This window comes from Canis lupus, chromosome 14 (genome assembly GCF_048164855.1).
Source record: "Canis lupus baileyi chromosome 14, mCanLup2.hap1, whole genome shotgun sequence".
Classification (NCBI taxonomy): Eukaryota; Metazoa; Chordata; class Mammalia; order Carnivora; family Canidae; genus Canis; species Canis lupus.
Genome location: NC_132851.1, coordinates 25,021,031 through 25,037,464, shown reverse-complemented (window position 1 = coordinate 25,037,464; position 16,434 = coordinate 25,021,031). Strand labels below are relative to the sequence as shown.

Sequence of the window (16,434 nt, the reverse complement as noted above, 5' to 3'; positions counted from 1 at the left end):
CTTTGCTTCTTCCTCATCTCTTTCCTTTCAGGTTTCAACACTCACATATGCCCTCTATCAACCTTCGAAGGTGCTAGTCTTCTCTATAACCCTACTGCTTATATACATCTGGGTGAGGGGTTTCCACACCCAGCCCCTCACCACAAAATCTCCATCTGCTTTGCAACAGAACCCACTCCCAAATGATATGAAATGCACAACCTGGCCTTAGTCTGGAGTATCCTGAAAGCAAGACTACCCATTTCTCTGAAGAAATCATAGTCTGTTAATTGGCCAAATTAATGCTGATATTCCTCATCAAGTGCCTAAACAAGGCACTGAGAAAAATGGTATTATGAGAAAGTAAAACCAAACGTCACAAGCTGACAGTTTTACTTGCATAGTGTTTTAAAAATATAGTAATGGAAAAATAATCAGCTAGATTTCTGCATTTCCCAAAAGAACCTGAAGATCTGGCCACAGTGGGTTCCATGCCTCTTCACAGCAACAAGGGACAGGCATGGGTGGCAGATGTCTCCTTGAGATAGAGGATAAGCTCTCAAGTATATGACAGTTCTCCTGAAGATTCCTGTGATCATCAAGAAGCTATGCTGTAGATGCTCTGTGCTTAGACATCAGACTGGAGTTTAAGGACTGGGACTAGAGCAGTAAACAAAACATCAAAATATCTACCTTTGTGGAACTGCACTGTGGTTTTAAATGGGTGTTGAAGGAAAGGGAAAGCAACCCACTAAGAATATTTGTAAGTGAAGGTATTCTAATGTTCCCTGAGGAGCTCTCTATTTAATGGCTGGAGGGACACCTTTTGCTAAGTAAATGGTCAATCCCTAGCCTATCAGTTTTGATATTTAAATGAAGTGTGCTTAAAATGAAGGTACAGAGTTGATGATTTGGGAGTCCAGATAATTATGAAATTACAGTATAAAATATCACCAGGACTGAAAGTGGATTTCTAAGTTCATTTGTGGATTCAATTATGTCCATATCTTATATCCTATGTATTCCCTATGTGACCTAAATACATGGTCTAAATTTCTGCTAAGTCTTCAGATTAGCATTAAAAAAAAGCGCTTATCCTTACTCTAAGCATTTAAATGTGCCAACAAAATTACATTTCATATTAGATTATTTTAATACTAAAGATCACAGATTCAGTCAATTCTATTTTTGATCACAAAGTGAAGCCCTTATATTTCAAAGGTTTCTGAATATCAAGTTACTGTCTAATGTCAATTTCTGCCTTGCTGACCTGCCCTGAAACTTCTCCAACCTGCTAATTATGTAATCGGTGAACAAATAAAGTATAGGAGAACGACTGCTTGATGACTTGAGAAAGTGTCCATTCAGGGCTATCTACACATTCTCATTAAGTTCTCCTGATGCTAAAGTGCAGGAAGCCATGAGTTGGCACAGTGAAGACAGTTAAAGTAAAACAGTCAAAGAAGAGAGACATTACCTGAACATATTGTTGGGCTAAATTACAATCACTTTATCTAAGGAAGTATGGTTATTACATCTGCCTTAAACCAAATCATATTGTTGGTTTCACAACTTGGGTTAAGTTAAGAACACGATTCCCATTTAGGGGAATGGAATCCTTTTCTCTGGAATTGTTCCTTAACTCAGTTATCATCACTGCCACCATGTGTAAAAATAATCTTCAATCTTGATTTGTACTCCTCTGAGAATTACAACTAAGAAAAATGGGCACCGGCAGGGAAACCAGGCTATACAGACAGTAGGTGACTCAAACCCGGGTCTTCCGGCTGCTAAGCTCATGTTCTTGCCACTACAGGCCCTTTCTCAGTAATAACCAAAATCTCAAGCAGGCTTTCAAAGTTTGCACTGTCTCATTTGATCTTGGTAATAATCTTGGGAAGCTGCAACAGACATAATATCTCTTGTATACAGCAAACAGGTCCCCAGGTATGGTATTTATGGAAAAACCTTAAAACAAAACAAAACCCAAACCAAAAACCTGCCTTTGTTTCTGATTGTGGTTTAGACCAGGAATCAGTAAACTGTTCAAAGAAGTTGTATCTAATGGCTGGTAATATCCATAAGACATAAACAACTATTAAAAAAATTACTGTATGCAACTTAAGTATGTTGCCTTTTGAGTAATCATAGCTTCAAATGAGTACAACATACCTGTTATATTTATATTCTAAGGACAGCAAATACCAGGTATTCGTATTATCCCTTCAGCACACTTCATAATCCTTCAGCACACTCTACCTTGCTGGGCCTGAACCCAGCCTCTGAATCTTTCTGAACATATAGCTCTACGCAGCCCCTATCCATTGATTGGCAGTATCAGCTACAAATAAAAGCTGCATTTTCCCATTCTGACCCTCTCCTATATTGTATAATGGTTGTTTCTTGCATTTTTCTTTGCTTTTGATTTATTGATGGTTCTCCATTATTTCATGTATGTATTTATTGTCTTTCTCAAGTACAGGGACTCTGCCTTTTATTTATCTTGGAGCACCAAACACAATGATTCATATATACAGCAGTCACTCAGAGTGTTCTGAATGTACCTAAAACAAATGTATAGTATTTATGGAAAAGAAATCTAAAGTCAAAAAAACAAAAAAACAAAAAACTGTCCTTGCTTCTGATTATGGTTTAGCCCAAAGGTCAGCAAACTTTTCTGTAAAGAGCCAGATAGCAAATATTAAAAGCTTTTTTTGCCAGATGGTCTCTGATAGAACTACTCAACTCTGCCATTAGTGTAAAGCACACACAGAAATGAGGAAACAGATGAGTGTATCTACATTCCAATAAAACTTTATTTTGGACAGTGAATTCTGAATTTTATAGAATTTTTACACATCACAAAATACTATCCCCTTCTCCTAACTTTTCCCCAGACAACTTAAAAAATGGGAAAAAAAAAAACCCCATTCTTGGCTTTTAGGCCATAGAGAAACAAAAGAGGCAGGCTGCACTTGGCCCACAGGCTCTAGTTTACTGATCTCTGGCCTAAATCTCTGGTTCTCAAAATGCGAAACTCGGGTGGTCTGCAAGATCCTTTCAGCAAGTCCAACTACCTATGTGTGCGGCCAGAATTTCTTTGTAGACATCCAGCAAAACAATGTACCACAACAGACTGAGCACAGAAGAAAATATGAGGATCCAGCTGCCTTCTATTAAGCCAGAAATTAAAGAGATTTACAAAAATGGAAAACAATGTCACACTTCTCCCTAGTTTTTCTTTATGTTTGGAAAACACGTAGTTGTATCTCATAATCCTCTTTATGGTAACATGTATGGGGTTTATTATTGATTTTTAAAATGGATTCGTATTTTTAAAATTTCTCACAGTTTTGATTTCTAATGTGATAAATGTCAATAGCCACAGCCCATGTAAAAAAAACCTCTCTGGAGGCCCTCAGTAAATTTTAAAAATGTAAAGGGATCTTGAAGACCAAATAGTTGGGAGAGCCAGCTGCTGAGCCACAGCTGAGTTAACTTACTCCTGTGGCAGGGTGCGTGGAGGCAGCATGCAGGCCACTTCCTCAGACCACCTGATTTCAATCCCCCACTTGGCTTCTCCCCACCAAAGAGCTTCCCAGCACTTCTGTGATTAGATTCTGATTCGGCAAAATTTAATCCCATGCAGTTTATGTGTGTGTAAATAAAGTTGGTGAGAGCGTGGTGGTGATTTTTATGAAAGAACCTTTCTGATACACACAGGCCTTAAAACTGTTTCAGCTTCTATTTTGCCAAAATAGGTACCAAGAAGCAAGAATCTCTCTCTGGCTTCTGGTTTCCAATCTTAAAAAAAAAAAAAAAAAAAGTAATTCCTTGCCTTTAGAACATATTTCAAAACAAACAATCACTGGCTGCTGTATAAATCCTAGTCCCTTCAACTTGGCTCACTTCAATTGTGGGCTCCCGATGCTAATCAGCATCCTCAGCAATGCTACATCTAAAGCAGTAAAATCCATCATACATGGTACTAGTTTGACAGTACTAATAATGTAATAAACACTGTATCTTGCAAGTAAAGTACATGTGCCTTAAAGAGCATTTTAAGAGGGCATATAATATTTTGCTTGTTCTGACATTAGAGATTTAAAAACTTTTTAAAAGCATATTTTAGGAGAAACAAAAAGGGAAAGTTGTCTTAATTCCAGTGTTACCATATATAGGGAAACCCTATATAAGGAAGCATTTCTTTCAATATAAAATTACTTTGTATAAAGTTTAACTGTCTATCCAAATGATGTGTAGTATTGCTGGCCTGGGGAAACTGTCTCAAACCCCTCACTCCTGATCATTTTCTAGAACATTAAAGAAATTAACAACTATGATTCCTACATTTGTCATTTTGTTGAATTATATATCCTTAATACAAAAGTGTTTCCTCTTAAGTATATAATTCTTTTTTTAAGTATATAATTCTAAAAGCCTTTATAAGCTTTCTCTTACAGAATAATAACTTTGTAAACAATAACAAAAGTAGAAGAAATACATATTTTTGGATATTTATCCTTCAACCTATACTATCGAGTATCTTTTGAAAAATCAAGAATTATGATTAGATGCTAAATCTGCCATAATTTGTCATTACTGGCTGTGAGTAGAAAACCAAAATACATTTAGCTGGTCTGGCCCACATCAAAACTGAAATTCACTAGCGCCTTTAAATCAGAAAGACACTAGCAAATTATTATATTACCTGTTTGGAGAATTATCACCCATGTAGGGGGACGATGTAATTTATATTAGAAGGATTTTGGTAGCTGTGATGTTCAAAGAAGAACAAAAAATAGACGAAAACGTGGAGAAAATGCTTACTGTTTAAATCCACGTAAAAGCAAAAGTCTCATCGTGATTGCAAAACATTCCAAATTGTGAAACTTAAGTTACTTGTAAAATAGACAAAAGTAGAGCTGCTTCCTCAGTCGTTTTTTGAGACCTCAGCATCAATTTAAAGAAAATGCTTATATTTAAAAGAAAGCTTATTTCAAAATATGAATCCTTACACTAAGGACAAATAAGGACATGAAGGAAATTTACATCTAATAAGACAGTGCTCCACGAGTATGCAAATGAAGATGATGAGAAATTGAAGTCTACAAAAAAGTTCTTTCCTTCACTACCCAATTCTTTAAGGAATAAGAGTCGGGAGCCTAGAAGAATGACAACTTGTGCTAATGTAAAAACTATCAAAATTATATTAAATTGTTCTGTGGATTATGCAGAAAAAAAGAGGAAAGGTAAGGATGGATGTACTTCACCGTGGAGAAAAGATCTACTGTCAAATACTGTCTACAAAAATTTTTCCGTGTAATGAATCATCTTTCCCAGTCTCATTTTTAAATCAAAATTATGTTCGAATCACAATCACAATCACCTGGAATTTATGCTACCACAAAAGACCAAAGGGATCCAGAAGATCCTGGTCCATATTTGAGAAGAGAAAACTAGTTTGAGAAAACACTGCTGCTACTACTCAAAAGGCAGCAAAACCAGAATTCAGACTGATCATTTTAAAAGTGTGGCACAGCAGTTTAAAATGTAAAATACCATTGCTATTTTAATAAAATAGTTCCATTTTAATTTCCCAACTCCCCCTCTCCAGCAGTGGAACAATACAGTGTCACTTTATCGAACCGCTGGGAAATTTTCTTAGCACTTTGTGGAAACTGTTGGCTTTCAGAAATGGACAGGCTGATTTGAACCAAAAGTTAGACAAAATACAGAATTGCAACAACAATTAAAAGCAATTTAGAAAGAGGATCAAGCCAAGCAGAGAGGCAAACTTTCTAAAAATCAGTTTTCTGGGGCTGTTTATCAGGTCAGTTCCCTAATTTCAAAAAGGCCAACCAAAGCAAAGCATGCAGACTTACATTGCTTCTTTAGTTCTTTCAGCTGTTGTTTAAACTGTACAAATTTTGCATTATTTTGAAAGTCTGCATCACAATTCTTATTCTGTAAAGCCAAAAATTTCTTCTCCACTAACAATTTTAGGTCTGGTATTTTTTCTGGACGTTCTTCTTTTACCTGAGGAAGACAAAACATTGGTCTCAGTTCAATGTTAACAATGACACCGTTTTTTTAACATTATTTTTACCTCATTTCATTCAAATAAAAAAAACACAGTGAGGTAGAAAACAGAATCCCGACAGAACCAGAGAGGTTGAGACTTGTTCCAGAACAGGCTGCTGGTAAACAGTGGGGGGAGCCATTCGACCCGTCTACTCATCACTTTTCTTAAACCCACGCCCCAGTGCCCTATTAACTTGCTGTCTCCTGACAGCTACTAGGGAAACATCTCACACCAGCACAACCCTGTGCCCTCCACCTTCAACGGAACTTGAGCCTCGTGGCTTCCTCCTTTTTGCCAAGTCTGCTCAGTCCCCTCTCCTACTACCCAAGTGGAGATTCCAGCCTTCATTCTCCCCAGGGCTCGCTCCTCTGCTCCGCTCTCTGCCCCAGCAGGGGAGAGTGGCTGCTACTTCATCAAAAAGTTGAGGCTTTAATCTTGAACTTCACCCTCTGCTGCCACAATTAGGAATGAGTTCCCTGTTCTGTTCAAAGCTAAATTCTCAATCTATATTCCTTTTGTTCCTCCCAATATTTTATCATAAAAAATAAAGCTCTTGTAAGAATTGTATTTTGCCATTCACCTGCCTCCTAGGTGCCCCCAATTAACACTTTACTGGGTTTGCTCTATCACCGTATCTGTCCCATCTGTGTTTTTCTTTCCACACTCAACCTTGCTTTCAAGTTCATTCTTTTTTTTAATTTTTTAAAGATTGTATTTACTTATTCATGAGATATACAAAGAGAGAGAGAGACAGAGACAGAGACACAGGCAGAGGGAGAAGCAGACTCCATGCAGGGAGCCTGATGTGGGACTTGATCCTGGGACCCCAGGATCACTCCCTCGGCCAAAGGCAGGCAGTAAACCACTGAGCCACCCAGGGATCCCCTCAAATTCATTCTTAATTTCATCTTCTTAACCTCTGTCAAAACAAACTTTCCCCTCGAGAAGCTTTTTCCCCTAAAACCTCTACATTGGCTCTTTACTCCCAAATTGAACAATAAACAACCTCCTCTAATCCCTGCCCACCCTCCCCAGTTCTTTTCTCTTTGTTGTCTAGCTGCTTGGAAAAAATCATCTCTACCCACTGTTCCCACTTCCTCAACCTCAAACTGTAGCCACAGCCATCAGGCTGCTCCCCAGCCCCTGTGCACCTTACCCCCACATCACTGTAATTGCTCTTCCTCGGGCCTTCATATTTGGCCCCTTGATCACTGGCCTTTTCCTGATGCTGCTGCCACCCAAGCAAAATTCACCAAACTCTCCCTCGTGTCCCAACACGCCTTAACACAGAATCTATCACAGCCCCTGTAATAGTCAACTGCATTTATTTGTACATGTTTCTTTTCCCTCATAAAATACACTCTTTGAAAAATGATTTATCACTGTGTTTGCCAGCACCTGGCATGTAGTAGGTAATATTCAGTGTATGTGCTTTATATATTTCAAGTGAATTCTCTTACATGCTCCAAATATACTTTCCCATTCAAATCCACAATTGATCGACTTCCTGTCATTAGTCAAGTATATAATTTCTGAGCTGGAGGACAACTTAGAGGTCTTCCAATCTTGATGTCTACCTTCCTCAGTTTCATAAATAAAATTATATAGAAAGAATTAAATGACTTGTTTACTATAATCCAGTTGGTTGAAGGCAATGTTAAGACTGCAATATAGATACAGAAAATTCTTGCATTTGGTTCCAGTCAATGGAATGTATTTCTTATTTCTTTGAATCTGAGTATCAATGCATGTGAAGTCAAAAGATGACCTGCAATTTATGTTTCAATAATATTTTGTCATGGAAAGAAGAATTATATCATCTTCTTTTGTTTAACAGCTATAGATTTTAATTAGCTAAATCAAAAACGAAAACTAAGCACAAAACCAAAATGCCTACATGTGTATTTATAGTACTGAGTGTAGAAACTATCTTCTCACTGTATGGTTGATATTCAACCAGTGGTGGATCCATCATCAAAGAGAGTTGTGAAAAATATGGAGAGGCTTTAATGACACATCTTATATGTAATTAAAAATTATAAATAAGTCCTGTAAGGCTAAGGAACCAATAAAGCTCAGTTTCGAAAAGAGAAGGTAGAGAGGTAATTTAGTAATAATGCCTCATGTCTCAAGAATAAGAGCTGTTACACATGGTGACTAGCTATCCTCACCTCTACCATGGATAGAACAAGATGAAACAAGTTCAAGATTGTAGCATGAAGTTCAGATTAGATACAGCAAATAAATGACAAGATCTCAAAATAAATAAATAAATAAATAAATAAATGACAAGATCTCACAAAAGAATTATAGCCTCTCATTCTGGATTTATAAAATAAAATTGACTCAGATCCACCTGAGATGTTAATGGTGATTTTACAGGCAGGTATAAAGGTGAACCTTTTCAAGGTTTTTAATGGGGCTGAAATTATTATTTAATCTGAGGCAATCAGAGCAGACCTGAGTAGATGATCAGTAAACATAAAAGTTCTTTTCCAATAAAGTCTCTAACCCACTCAGATATACTTCATTTCCCTAGCTTCATTACCACCACTGCTGAGGAGCTGTCTGGAACGTGGGGTGGAAGAAATGCAGAAAGGACAGGTATTTTGAGGCTGACAACATGGCAACCTGAAATAGGACTAGGAAAACCTGAATAAACCAAATTTAGTGATTCAGAGATAATCTTTTCCCCCAAGGACAGATCCTCAAAAGAACTGTGCAAAGCACATGAATTCATTGCGGCACGTATCTTCTCTAGAAATGTGATGCTGCGGGTGGTACAACTATGCATGACACAGAGAACTTACTGTACTCTAGCTATTAAAATAAGAGCCTGGAAAATATTAAACTCCTTATCTGTTTAAATCAATGCAATAAATGGGGCTTAATGATATTTTTAATGGAATCTTGCTCTGTTTGTATCTTCAAGAGAAATAAGATCTATAATCCCAAAATGAGAAGAAAAAAACATTCTTTGGGTAGCTGATCGTGAATGCTATCTAGTCTGAAAAGGGTAAGGAAGGCCCTCTTTCCCCAGGACAAATTTAAAATACTCCCAAGAAATCTGAGATCAGAGAAGAGATTTTATTGGATCCTCAGTCCATCCCTTTCTCAAGGATAAAGTCCCTATATACAGGACTTAAAACCTAACCAAATTAAAAGACACAGGGTGTATCAGTTTGCTAAAAGGCTATCACAACAATGAACCAGAGGTAGTTTAAGCAATAGAAAATATTTTTTGTACAGATCTGGAGGTTGGAAGTCTTTGGCCATCTTCTCCTTATGTCATCACATGGTCTTCCTTCTATGTGTCTGTGTCCAAATTCCCTTTTCTTATAAGAACAGCAGTCCTAACAGATCGAGACCCATCTCAAGGACTTAATTTTAACTTAATTACCTCTTTAAAAACCCTATCTCCAAAACCATCATATTCTAAGGTACTGGGGATCAAGACTTCAACATATGCATTTTGGGAGAACACAATTCAGCACATACACATTAATAAATTTATGAAATAGGACTTTAAAGAGATCTAGTACACAGCAGGAAAGACATTCAAAATGAGAAGATGGGAAAAGAAAGAAAAGAGATGCAAAATGAACTCTAAAAGAATCAAAGAAGAAAACCAAGGGTGAGGAATGCCACAGAAGAAAGATAAAGAGAAAATTTCCTTAATAGAGGTGCTTGTCCTTTGGGAAAATGATCCATGAGAACTCTAAAAGGAGACTGATTTCATGACTAGGTACTGTGTAGACGGCAGTGGAACTAGTTACCTGTCTCAACCCACTTGCTTCTGAAGCTTCTCTCAGGGACAGACTATTTGCCTAGCATCTAGTGTACTTCCTGTTGTACAGCAGGTGCTCAAAAGATGTTGAGGAACAAGTGAACTTATGGGGCTGCCAGATTATACCGTACTGGGATGAGAGAAGAGACTACAGCAGTTTTGTGTTAACAGATGATTAAAGTTTGGCAGCAAAGGAAGAGAGAGATGGGAGCAGATCATGGGAAAGAGAGACTCATTTGTTTGCACAGAGTATAAGAAGAGCTTGAAATCAAGGTGACATTATGGAAGAAAAAGGACCCTGCAATCAGATAGATCTGGAACCACCCTATGTATGGACCTTGGGACAATCCTTCCAGGTCCTGGATTTCTCTTATCTCTTTTTATTTATTTATTTTTTAAAGATTTTATTTATTTGAAGATAGAGAAAAAGAGAGAGCACAAGAAGGGGAGGTCAGAGGAAGGAGACTCCCTGCTGAGCACGGAGCCTGATGCAAGGCTCGACCCTGATACTGTGGGATCATGATCTGAGCCGAAGGCAGACACTTAATTGACTGAGCCACCCAGGCAGCCCTCTCTTACCTCTTAATTAGGAATTAGAAACACCCACTTCAGGGCTGTGAAGACTTAATTAAATCATGTTTGTATTTCACTCTGGCATATAGTGGATGTTAAAATTCTTTATTTTTTTCCTTTTACCTTTAGCATACAACCTTGACCATGGTTGTGGACTAAGAAGAAGGAGCCAGTGGGGAAACATAAATCAAAAATGCTAAGAGACGGGATCGAATCCCACGTCGGGCTCCCGGTGCATGGAGCCTGCTTCTCCCTCTGCCTGTGTCTCTGCCTCTCTCTCTCTCTCTGTGACTATCATAAATAAATAAAAAATTAAAAAATTAAAAAAAAAAAACCTTTAAAAAAAATGCTAAGAGAAAGGGAGTGACAGATTTCATTAAAGAAAATCATTTAAGTACTAGGGCAAAAGCTAGAGAGGAAGGAAGACCAGCTGGGAAAGCACAACAACAGTTTTTACCAGGTGTCATGAATGCCTACAGGGCTGGACAAAGATCTGAGGAAACCCCAATAAGAGGACAACAGGAAGTGGTGAAGACCATGGTAAAGTAGACAGTACAAGCCCCAGGTGAGAGGAAGCTGCTACACAGCTCCAGATGACTGTGGCCATGTAAAGAGCAAGTCCAAGTTTTAAAGAAAAATTAGAAATCTAGATTTTTTTGTGACACATTTTCTAGTTTTTAAAACAATGCATAGTCCAAACAATATATCAGACTAAAAGTCCATGAGTTTGAAACTTCTATTCAATGCAAAGGAGGTAGTTTAAGACATAAAAATAAAAGTACTTCTGTGATCCACAATATTTGGGGGTCCAGTGAAACTCCCAGATTTCTACTTGAGGGATAAAAATATGGTCCTTTCAAGCAGGACAGAGAATAATGGAAAAAAATAACAAAAACGAGAGGGGAAAGTAAAGGATTCCATTTTGATGTGCTAACCCAAAGTATTTATGATGAAAAATGTAGGCTCTACCCTTGAGATTAAAAATGAGGCTCTACTCCTCACTGAATGAGCTCAGAAAAGTTCCTAAATGCATCTAACCTTAGTTTCCTCACTTCTTAACAGAAAATGCTAATGGTATCTGCCAGAGTTTTGCTGAGAAAGAGATGGAATGAAGCAACAAGGCATGAGCTATAGGCCGCAGAGAATATTCAACAATGAGTAGCTGAGGTTGTTGCTGTCATCACACACTTATCTTTAGGGTGCCTGGATATATAGGTCTGCAGCTCAGCAGCCTGGCTGGAAAACATCCACATTGAGGAATCACTGTGTAGATTTTAGTAGAAACCATGGAAATGAATGGGATTACCAAGAAGACTAAATAGAAACCAAGAAGGACCAATGGAGTATATCATATTTATGGGGCAGCTAGAGGAGTCTAAAAAGAAAAAGGACAAGCGTTAAGAAGACAAACAAAAGAAAATACCCCAAAAGTCCAGGAAGGAATTTCAAGATCTGTCAGATGCTACAAAGAAGTCAAGCTACATAAGGATTGAGAAGTGTGCTCTGGACTTGAGGACTGGGTCACTGGGGACTTTAGCAAAAGCAGAGAGACTCTAAAATATCCAGACCTTTGTTCAATTCATTGTTTCAAAAAGATGGAACAATAATAGGGAAAACACACACAAATACAACATTCCATAGGCTCTCCAAGTGCTCCATTTTAGCTCAAAATCATTCGTGAATGTGGAATTCCACTGAATTGGGGCCCAGAGCTCTTGTGCCTGCAATATTTCTTTGTGTCAGCAAGGAGAAGGCAATCAGTGAGCTGTCAACAACTAACTTGGGCCTCGGGTGGCTCTTTATCTACAAAGAAATGGATTTGTTTTAGGGAAAGGGACTTTGGTTGAAACAAAAGGCAGAATTTGGTCCTTACCCGTGTCATTTTCAACATATTATACCTCATTTCTTTCAAGTAGTGTTGTATACATATGCAATTACTCAAGGTATGTCATTTTATTGCCCTAGGGCAAAGTCAAGGTCTTCTCCTCCTCCAATAATCATTATTGCCGTATAGCTATCATTTCACTAGGAGGGGAGATCACAGGAGCTAAGGATATTAATGGGCTGAGTCATTCACACACTTTGAATCATGTGAGAATCTAGTATAAAATTAGTCATTCTTGTAACTAAACCAAGACTCAGATGGATTTATTCTCTAAAACAACCACTGTTATATGTTTGGCTCCGAAAATAATACATACCTAATGATTTACATTTTGGAAATCACACAACCCTAGAAGTTTATTATGGGCACACAGCAGTGATAAGCAATTTTACGTGTTCTGCTCAGTACACTAAGTACTCCAAGCTCTTACTTCATGTTCAGCTTGATCTAAGCTACAGGACCTGCTTTCATGCTGGGAATCCAATCCAATCCAATCCAACTGATCCAGAATCAATTGCCTCGATTGATCCTAGAACATTCATTTAACAAATATTTACTAAGTCCCAACTGGGTACCAGGCATTATACTAAGCACTGAGACATTTATGGAAGCTGGCCCACATTTATGACACACCACCAACCTAACTGGTCATGCACAAGGTAAGTTTATATAGGCCAACACTGTCTCCACCTTTATATACAAAAAAGCTTGGTAACATTTTTATTGAAAGGCATGTCCAGGCCAAGAATCATTACGCTTTCACTGGGCAAAATCTAATTGCATGTACATATGGAGACAAACTATATTTTCTACTGAGTTTACTATACTGTCTTTGGCCTGTATCACACACACTAATGATGACCGGCATGGATTATAGCCTTCAGCTCATGCCAGTTTCTGTTGTCAATTGCACAATCCACAGTGAACTCTGTTGGACCCAATTATTTGTAGTTGAGTGAGTTTCCTAGTGCCATTATTTAGTTTGACTTCTGACAAAACACTTAAGAGAGAATACTTCCTTGTTGAGCATTATGACACATCAAATGGACTTCACAGTTTGCCAAGGTGTTGCAATATGCCATTATTGAGCAGCTGCCTACCAGACATGGAAACACCTCTCCTTCTTCAAGGCTTTCAGAAAAATTTTGAAAATAAACATGTGTGAGAGTACTATTGGTCTAGTTCTAATGGACCAGTCCTGCTAGAGTAGTTGTTTAACAGATGGCAGCTGAATGAGGCAACTTGCCATGTATGTGCATCTGTTACTAAACATTTATGCTGTTGAAAATTACTCCAATAAATTTCTCATGGCACCATTCCCACTAAAAAACTATGACCAACAGGAATCACTTATTTATTTATACAGAATACAGCATTAGATTCCTGTATGGGGGATGCTGGGGAACCAACCTACTGATTTTGCCTCGAGTTTTTTTTTTTTTTGCTTTGTTTTGGCAGAATTCATGGAAACATGTATTACTTCTTATTCATCCATTCAATAAATATTTACTGAATGCCTATCACACACAGGCACTGAGCTGGCATTGGAGATGTGACAGTGAACAGACTAACCTGCACTCTTGCTGTTCTCATGGGGTTTGAGGTCTAGTGGAGGAAACCAGCATTATCCAAACTGTCAAATACACTATCACCAACTGTGATAAGCCCTGTGAAGGAAATGTATCTGATGCTAATCACACTGAGTCAATGACCAATGGTTTGAATTCACTCAAATCCCCTTTCAACTTAATTTTGCTTTGCTTGTGCCTCCAAGTAACAGCTCGGAATGAACTTATATTCCATTTTATGAAGACATACTTGATTGCACACATGTACCCTCAATCTTTAGCAGTCTTTTGTTAGTTCTTATATGAAAAGACACTTATTCTGAATTTGAAATTGCTGTTCCTGTCTGCCATGCCTCTGTCATCCACAGAATTACTAAATACCTATTTATCTTTATGGTACTTAACTCAAGATTTTGCAGTGAAAAAAGTACAGCAATGGGTTGATGCTAATGGGATTTCTGATCTTACCAAAGTACTCCATTATCCAGAAAGATGATCTTCCAGAATGCTAAATCCTTTACTGGAAATTCAGTGTCAGTGCTATATGGGAGACAACACCTCATGAAGTTAGAGGAATGTCCCATAGGATGCCTGTAACCAGTGAATAATATAGGACATTCTTTCTCCGGTAGCCAGAACACATGGGCCAGGAAGCAAAGGGACAAGTACACATTTCTCCTCCCTGTCATCAGACCTAATGACCAACTTGCATTTTTCTCCCCACGGCTGCAGCTCTAGTTCTGCTGGTTTAACAGTCTTCAGTACCCAAGAGAAGAATGATTTCACCAAGGGACTCAACAAAGCCTCCACTGATCTGGAAGCTTAAACTGCAACCTAGCAATTTTGAGCTCCTCGTGACACCAAAAAGACAGACAAAAAATGAGGTTACAGAACTGACTAGAGCAATGAATCCTGATTGTCAAGGGTAACAAGGACAGCTGCTCCAGAGTGAGAAAAGGGAGGTGTGCATCAAGAACCTGAAAGACCTCCTGATTTTGCCACTTCTAATGGTAAAGGATAATGGAAGTCAGAAATAACTCCCTACAGGCAGGACCATCAAGAACACAGATACTCCAGGAATGAAAGTCAAGGTGTTCCAGTCAGATAAAAATCTACAATCATCTGAGAGTTGGCTGAGGACAAAGAGAACATGGAACAGGTTGTGGAGAAAAAGAGTTAAAAATTCCACCTACGGGTTCAGGACCAACGGCAAAAGCTAAGACCGAAGTATCCACACGTCTCTTCCTTAATTTGACATATACATGCTTATGGTTTTAACTAATTTCTCCCTTTCCTCTTCTTATATTTTATAAAAAGTTGAAGTACTATAACAGAACAGGAACAATAAAAAAAATAAGCATGACCTAAATATCCTTGTCTTGGAAACGGTAACTAATAAGATGTTTGATAGTTCCACCTTTTGGGGAAAGAAAGATCTGCAATATGTTAGTAGGGCACATTTTGTTACTGTTCCCACTGTTTGCAAATTTAAGTCTGGTAGAAAAGTGTACTCAGAGATTGAGCAGCCAAACTCACTGGTCTAGAACCTTTTGAACACTTTTCCTATGTTTGGGGAATCTCCCACCTTATGAAAGATTCCTCACAGGGGGAGGAACCAGAAATTTGTTTTCTCAGCCTCCTTTGCAGGAAGAACACAGATGTCATGTTGGCCCTTGCCCTGTGGAACTTCAATTCTTGAGAATGACATGAAGGAGGTGCAGTGCCAGCAGAGCCTCGGGAACCAAATTACCTAGAGATCTGACCTTCAAATCTCAGCTCTGTCTCCCAATAGCTGTGTGATCTTGGGCAAGTTACTCAGAAACTCAATTTCCTCATCTACACTCTACCCAAGCCAGAGGATGTCATGAATATTAAATTAATTATTATATTTAAAGAATTTGGAGCTTTGAAATTCAAATACAGCAGCCACTAGCCACAGGTGTTCGTTTGTTTAAAGATTTACTTATTGAAGATGAGGGAGGGGAGGAAAGAGAGAGCGAGAATCCTCCAACAGACGTCCCGCTAAGCATGGAGGCTTGAGGGCTCTATCATAGACCCTGAGGATCATGACCTGACCCACAATCAAGAGTCAGACCCTTAACCGACCGAGCCACCCAGGCACCCCCACATGTGGTTATTTAAATCTAAATTAAAATTAAATAAAATTTAAAATTTAGTTCCTCAGTTACACTGTAACATTTTAAATGCCAGTAGCGAGTGGCTACTTTTCTGGACAGTGCAGTAGAACATTTCTACATTCTGTTCAAAGTTCTAACAGAAAGTGATAATTTACAGAATACTTCCTAGCACTCAGGAAGCACTCAAATTATACTGCTACTGTCACTATTACCAGTATTGTTACCCCCATGCTGTCATTGTTCTTACTACTTTACATTACATCCCCAGAACTTATTTATCTATTATCTTAAAGTTGGTACTTCTGACCACCTTCAATTAATCCCCTCTACCCTCCACCATGCTATCATTATTATTATAAAGGCAAGTTTAATCTTCAGCTCAATTTAAAATCTGGGGGAAGAGATGGACAAGTGAAAAG

At 38.2% G+C, this 16,434-nt stretch overlaps 1 protein-coding gene across 7 annotated transcripts in view; it reads right to left on the bottom strand.

Moving 5' to 3' along the window:
• The window catches only part of NSMCE2 (NSE2 (MMS21) homolog, SMC5-SMC6 complex SUMO ligase), a 214,300-nt gene that overhangs the window by 143,414 nt on the left and 54,452 nt on the right, over window positions 1-16,434 (bottom strand). For all 7 annotated transcript variants that reach the window (XM_072774476.1, XM_072774479.1, XM_072774481.1 and 4 more), the window contains one exon: window positions 5,865-6,018. In XM_072774476.1, coding sequence (XP_072630577.1) covers window positions 5,865-6,018 — 154 coding nt within the window. The remainder of the gene's footprint in view (window positions 1-5,864; window positions 6,019-16,434) is intronic.